The sequence below is a fragment of the Phalaenopsis equestris genome, unplaced genomic scaffold (assembly GCF_001263595.1).
Source record: "Phalaenopsis equestris unplaced genomic scaffold, ASM126359v1 Scaffold000248, whole genome shotgun sequence".
In the NCBI taxonomy this organism is placed as follows: Eukaryota; Viridiplantae; Streptophyta; class Magnoliopsida; order Asparagales; family Orchidaceae; genus Phalaenopsis; species Phalaenopsis equestris.
The window spans coordinates 21,183-29,027 of NW_018164690.1; the positions used below are offsets into that span (position 1 = coordinate 21,183).

At 33.8% G+C, this 7,845-nt stretch overlaps 1 protein-coding gene across 1 annotated transcript; it reads left to right on the top strand.

Annotated features, from left to right (window-relative positions):
• Nucleotides 1–3,937: 3,937 nt before the first annotated feature.
• Nucleotides 3,938–5,189, top strand: LOC110024123 (AP2/ERF and B3 domain-containing protein Os05g0549800-like). Its single transcript, XM_020723903.1, has one exon. It carries the CDS (start codon nucleotides 4,045–4,047, stop codon nucleotides 5,011–5,013), a length of 969 nt encoding a protein of 322 aa, XP_020579562.1. The 5' UTR covers nucleotides 3,938–4,044; the 3' UTR covers nucleotides 5,014–5,189.
• The last annotated feature ends 2,656 nt before the right edge of the window (nucleotides 5,190–7,845 follow it).

Genomic DNA, 7,845 nt, shown 5'->3' on the forward strand with positions numbered 1-7,845 from the left:
TAAATATATATATATATCTCGCAACCTGTCAGATTTGGGTTGGAATCATGTGTCTAACCACTCGAGTAACACTCTCATATAGCATCAGTCACCTGGGGGGATTCGAATCCCAGACCAGAGGGGTCTTACAATTGACGAAGCAGCCTCACAACTAATCTGTGAACGTGACACTATATATATTATTGATTTTTTTTTTATAATTTAAATTCACAAAATCCATTAAAGTTAAAACTCATATTTTCTTTTGATCAAAAACTTAGCTCTTAGAATAAATTTAGGAGTGGAGAAAGTTAGAAATAACTAAAATGATATACAAAAAAATAATAATAAAAAAATAAAAAAGCTATTTGAAACCCATTTAATTAATTAAGTATTTAATTTAATGCAATTTATTTATTAGACATTATTATTATCATTGTTTTGTAAAATTAGCTTTTATATTACTCATAGTGAGGTTAAAATTCATATGCAAGTAAAAAATAAATGATTAAACCAATCACCAAATTTGGTCATACAATGAATCCGACGACTCAACTACATCTTAAACAAATCGCAAAATTGACACTTCAACCTCTACTTAACAATATCCTCAAGTCTATTGGTAACTAATTTTAGAGTCATTACATACATTTCACACAATTCTTATGCACTTAAACTTTAATATTTATATTTATAACCCTCAAATCTTCAACTTCACATCAAAAAATACTAATTTTACTAACTTTTTAAAAATCAAATGCATCATTTTATGCATTGATCTATAACACAAAGGTGTTATAAATATAACTATTAAAGTTTAGGTTTATATTTATATATATAAAGTCAAAGTAATATTCATATTATGAGTGTACAAAACATTGCTTGTGATTGAAAACATTGATTATTCAATCATATTTTTTACTTATTTCTCACATATTTATCTATGAAGTTATTAATCGAGAAGCATATGGACAGAGAGAGGTTAGGAATTGAAGAGTACGTATAAGAAAACACTGATCTTTAGCTTTGATTTTCTCAACATGTAGATCCAATATATTAGTAAATATGATGTAACGTTCAAATCATGATAACCACATGAAAAAATATGACAAGTACCCCTCATTAAATTCATTGAATAGTCAATTTGCTTCAGCATAAAATAATGGCTAAAATATTCTCCAATTATTTCTTCTCCCAAAATTTCCGACAAATGGCTTTTTACATCTTTCATTAATTATGTAATCTTAATGCATGTGATGGCTAGTAATCAACACATCATCCACACACACGTTAGATTGTGAATTTAGCTGAAGATCGTTAATCATTCGAAAATTGATTTGAATCTTTGTTCAGATGGAGATCGGATCAAAGTAAATGAGCCAAACTATGAGTCAAAATTTTAGTTCGAATTTTTTTCGAGCCGACACAGCTCAACTCAAAATAGGATCATTAATAGTTCTAAGAATGTTAGCATTGTGAATTAAATGAATTTAACTCGAAGATAGTTAATCGCTGGAAAATTCATTCGGATTTTGGTCTGGATCTAGATCAGATTAAAATAAACGAGCGGTGCTACGAGTCAAAATTTTGGATCAAATTTTTTCAAATTGATTTTGAGCCAACCCCAACTCAGCTTGAAATCTGATCATTTTGATGCAATTAGATTACTAAAATATTATATAAATAGATATTAAAATCCGTCAAAAATAGTTTACAATTCTAACGGTCCAACACAACAAATAAGGATAGCTGATGCACAATAAATTTAGGTCAATTAATTGAATAACGTGATGCGCATCAAATCATATCCTTAAATAAACATACAGTACAATAAAACTAATAAGGTCCAGTAGATTCACGAGGACCTGAATAAATAGCATCGCTGATACATGAAACATATATATATATATAATACAAACATGGCATTTTCTTATGGGGACATTTACATGCATACCACAAGATTCTTTTGTATTTTACATTTATAACACGTAACATTCACGATTATTACATACATACCATTTATATTTTTAAAATCACAGAAAAAATATCACAAATTTTATCTTTTTAAAAATAAAATACATATTTTGATGCATGCATGTATGACGTCAATGTGTTTCATAAGAATAGTGTGGTATGCGTGTAAATTTATGTTTTTTTACACTTAATCAATTTGAGGTATTTACATATATATCATCTAATTCTTGTGTATTCACATATCTAACACTTAAATTCAATCTTTTACATTAACCACTCAATCGCATAAAAAAATATCAAATTTTTTTTACTTTGCAAATATGTAATACACATTTACATGCATATGTAAGATGTCATATACATAAATTTGAAATTTAGATGTTTGATGTGTGAATACATGACAGTTATATATGTGTTATGGAAGTAAAACTTCCAATATTTTATGGAAGATGTACATATTTTTATGCATTTACACATCTAACATATAAACTTCAATATTTACGTATGTACCTACCATCTTTTACTGCAAAAAAATGGGCACATCACCTTTCAAAAGTTCAAATGATTATGGTTTTTATGTGATGTAAAACATTGGTGTTGTATTAGTGTAAAATGTAAAATTTATGTGTTAAATATTACATAGAAATTGGGTGGTATTTATATAAATGCCCCTATATATATGTGTAAAGTGTAATATTATATTTGATTCATTAATCTTTCAAAGTACTTAGATATTTGAGCAAAGTGGCTCCGAATAGGGGTGTCAAATATTGACCCGACATGTCAACACGACTCGAACTGGACCCGACATGTCAACACGACACGAATTGGACTCGAAAAATCTAACTTAAGTTTGACCCGAATATTTTTCGAGCCGCGTTCGTGTCAGAAATTTTGATTTATTTATTATTAGGGTCGGATTCGAGTTGAATCCGAAAACCCAAACATAACCGGAATAAAAATGAAATTTTGGGTTGGTTTTGGGTAAGCAGGTCACACTTGGGTTCGGGCGGCGGTCCTATTTAGATGGCATCACTTTTTAGTCCAACATAAACCCGCCTTGCTTACACTGCCTATTAGAAATAAACAGATATTAGTTGCGAAAAACATGCAACAGAAACAGAGAGAGGAGCATATTGGCGGCCACATCAATCATCCCCCGCGGGGGTACCAAAACCCCCGCCAGTAGTAAATGAGAGGAGAAAGGGGGATGCATCTCAGACCGGATCCCTCCCATCAATCGTGGGCCCCACACTCCATGCAGATCCAGTCCTCAATTCCTCTATTTGTCAATTGCCACTTGCCTACTTCCAACTGGACCCCCCCGCCACTCTCTCTCTCATGACTTGTTGTTAGCCCCACGCCCAAGCGCAACATACACTCTCCTACCTCTTTTTGCCTCTTTCCCATGAATCTTCCTCCCCCCCCAAGTTGACCCAATAGGATTTATATGATTAGTGGGAAATTATAATTTAATAAATAGAAGATATTAAATAAAGAAAAAAAAAGAATAGATCTACTCATTTTTTAAATTTTAGTTAAAAGCTTAATTTGTTTTATATTATTTCAAACTAGCTTAATTTTAGCATGATTTAAATATTATTGGACACAATATAGATGAGTTTTATAGAATTTTTTATTTGTTAAAATCAGCATAAAAATAAATCCTCTTGTTAAGTCTTAAATGAATTCTACCTGAAATTTGAAAAAAAAAAGTATATTTTTATTAATTTTTTTTTTTTACAACTAAAAAAATTAGTCAACTTATTTTAAAAAATAATAAAAATGATTTCTTTATATCCATAATTACTATTATTATTATTTTTAATTATTACATATTATTGCTAAGCTAAACAGACCCAAAACTAATTCATAACTTCAAATCTCTCTTCATAAATATTAAATAAGCTTCACATTAAAAAAAACATATTTACTTAAATTCAAGCTCCCTTCTCTATAAAACCATCCAATCTCCCCTTAACCTTTCCATACACAAATAAAAACCCATCCCACCCCCCATTCATCACTTCAATTCCTCCCATTCATTCATCTCCCCCACTCCTCTCACTCCCACCACCACCACTCTCCCCAATGCAATCCAATTCCTGCAACTCCTCCTCCTCTTCCACCCTCGACCTCCCCTCCCCTACCCTCCATCCCATCCACAGCAACCACAGCGCCATCACCAGCCCTGCACCCACAACCCCCTCCTCCGAACCCTCCACCGAAGCAGAGTCCAAAAAACTCCCCTCTTCCCAATACAAAGGAGTCGTCCCCCAACCCAACGGCCGCTGGGGCGCTCAGATCTACGAGAAACACCGCCGCGTTTGGCTCGGCACCTTCAATCTCGAACACGACGCCGCCCGCGCCTACGACCTCGCCGCGCAGCGCTTCCGCGGCCGCGACGCCATCACCAACTTCCCCCCACTTTCCCTCTCCGCCGATCCCCACGAACTCTCCTTCCTCCTCTCGCGCTCCAAAGCGGAGATCGTCGACATGCTCCGCAAGCACACGTATCTCGACGAGCTCCGCCTCTGCCCTCCCCTGTTTTCGCCCAAAAACGCGTCCGTCGTTTCATCCAAGCCCGCAAGGGAGCATCTTTTCGACAAAGCCGTCACGCCCAGCGACGTCGGCAAACTCAACCGGCTCGTGATCCCCAAACAGCACGCGGAGAAGCATTTCCCGCTTGCGGACGGAGCGAAGGGAGTTTTGTTAAATTTTGAGGAGGGATGCGCGGGGGGGAAGGTGTGGAGGTTTCGTTATTCGTATTGGAATAGCAGTCAGAGCTACGTGCTGACGAAGGGATGGAGCAGGTTCGTTAAGGAGAAGGGGTTGGTGGCCGGTGATTTGGTTGGGTTCTATCGTTCCAAGGGGGAGGAGAGGCAGTTTTATATCGATTGCCGGCCGCGAGGGGAGGAAGGGGGAGGAGTGCAGACTTTCCGGCTCTTTGGGGTGAATATAGGTATTCTGGGAAGTCTGAATATGAATAAAAAGAGGAGTTTTGAAGGGATGGAGGTGGGATTGTTGATGAAGAAGCAATGTGTGGGCGGTTTAGGTTAGTGATTGTTATTTGTTTGTTGTACGTATAAGTGGATGATGTTGCAAGTGTATATTGGTAATGTGGTCTACCATTTTCTAACTTAAATTTTTGTTATTTTCTTAAGAAGTAGGATGACTCGATTGTTCTTCATGATTGTGTTTGTTATTTGTGTCAATACACGGAAATGGTTAAATTTAAGTGCTTCATGGCTTTTAAAGCATGAATTATCTACGCGTTTTGTTTATTTTTGTAGCTTATTTAGTTGGATATTTTTCTATTTAATTTGATTGGCTTTATGTTTGTTTTTATACGCCATGAATTAGCTTTGGGATAACTTCGATTTTTTTGTCCTAGGGCTCCAATATGTTTTAAAATTTAACTATTTGCATCTCTCCCACGCGTTATATTTGAATGGGGCAATAGAAAATTCTTTTAAAAACATTAGGCGTATTAGAGAAAATTTAAGTAATGTCATAGTCAAAGAAGGAAAATATAATTTATATTATTAAGTAGTATTATACTATATATATATTATATAAGCCTAGTTTTCTTGGGAAACAAAAGATTTGTGATTGTGTCGACTTGAATCATATACAAGCTCACACTTTAGTGATCATAAGTTTTCTACGCTTAATTTTGCTTAAGGGGAAGATTAGAGTTAAGCTCTCTCCATGGAATTAATTGTAGTTTGTTAATTAGTATTATGCACCCTTAATCATAACACTGGTCTTTAGAAACCATGATTTATTGTTTGGCTAGCTAGGTTTTTTTTCTGAGGTTACAATATTAATTCTTTATTACATGATTTTAAAATTTTTCTTAAGAATCGAACGGTTGGACAATCTTGAAGCATTTGACCCTATGGCTTAGTTCAAAGCTCTATAATTAGTCATGTATTACTAATTATTTATTAATGAATTAAATTAAAGTCATAACCATGTGTTGAATATTTTAATCACCGATTAAGCTTGCACATATTGAGTGTAAATTTGGCAGTAAACTAAATAGATTCATATGAATTGAACAGACTAATCCGTTGATTTATTAATCAAGTAGTTGATAGCATGTAAGCATAGTGTCTAGACTAACTAATAACCTCCTTGAAGTGATCTTATCAGAGCAATGCTAGTGTGTACAAGCTAAAGGGAGGCATGCCCTTTACAATTAATTAAAACTCTTAGAAATATATATACCTTTGGGTGTGAAATTGGTATGCAACTTCGTAAGACCCATCTAACCCCTACGGGAGCAGATAACAAGATGAGAATATATATATATATCTGTGTGTGTGTGTGTGCGGTTGTTTCTTATCTGTGGAGCAAAACCTAATTCTTCAATCATAAGATGTGCTATTCTGAACATCTGACTACACAAAGAAAAAATTTCTTCCTTTACAAAATATTACTGAAGCAAATGAGAAAAAATATATATATATATTATTTTTAGTTGTAATTGTTCTTGAACTTGTGCATGGGAGAATATGATGTGGTTTACTTCAAATGGTGCAAAAATGTCTAGGCATTGCTTTTAAAAATAAGATTTTATTAAAATTTCTGAGAAATATTACTCATAAATAACCTTTAAATCTTAAAAAGAAAAAAAAAAACAACTATAATACCAATGCGTGACTAATATATATAGCAGGCTTAAATAAAAACACATTGAAATAAACTTGTATAATTCAAATATGTGCGTTCATAACTTAAAAAGCAAAGTAATGAAGCATGAGACATTGCTTGTAACTAATCACTCATATTTTAATATATAGAAACTTTAAACTAAGATGTTTGGCCATACAAAGTCACAAATTCTCAATTCCCAATTAAGTAATATGATTAGTATTGCGTGCCGAAAGTTATCAATGGCTCCTCAGTCCATAAAAGACTTTTGAATTCCTCCACTTCCTCCCCCTCCTCAATTGAAGAGAGGGGTCTATTTATAGCCTCTGGGTAGGAGAATTTGGTCTTTTTGGTGACTATATCCCGATCAACTAATCTGATGACCCATATTGATTATCTTTAATTAGAGAGTTTCTTTTTTAAAAATTTTAAGCACTTTAATGATATCAGAATTGAGTGATATTTGGATCGTTGGATTCCTTTAGCCAAAACACTCAAATTGACTATAAATATGTTAAATTTGGTGTTAATTTCACCGTTCAAATGACAATCAAAGGTCTCTAAATGTGCATTAATGATTTGATCCAAATTTGATTGAACTTAGATTAACCCAGCTTTGACATCATCAAGTTGGTCTTGTCGAGATGGTCAACTTGATTATAAACTTGTTGATATCTGAGTCTGGTCAAATGACAATCAAAGGTCTCTAAATGTGCATTAATGATTTGATCCAAATTTGATTGAACTTAGATTAACCCAACTTTGACATCATCAAGTTGGTCTTGTCGAGATGGTGAATTTGATTATAAACTTGTTGATATCTGAGTCTGGTTCATCTTAAATTTAAACCTGTAACATTTATTACTAAAAAAAATATTGCGTCCACCTGTCCGCATGTCTAGTCGGCCGCTCACGGGGCACTACGTCACCTACAAATAAGATGTATGACGATGTGCGCCCTATGATTGACCGCGTGCGGCATTCTAACTCAATATTTTCTCCTAAATTCATGCGTTGTAATTTTAAAACGTGAGCAACACTTGCTTATATTAGTAATAATATTTAACAATTAATCTTTCAGGAAAATTAAAAAAAAAAGTATGATTATTACAAATTCTATTAAAAACAGAAAATAGGGCCATTTTTAAGGCCATGAACCATTTCCATATATATATATATATATATATATGCATATATATATATAACACAATGGTGGCGGTTATCTTCTTTCGC

Excerpts from the sequence above, each read along its gene's own strand:
- LOC110024123 (XM_020723903.1), top strand. The coding sequence starts at position 4,045 with ATGCAATCCAATTCCTGCAACTCCTCCTCCTCTTCCACCCTCGACCTC.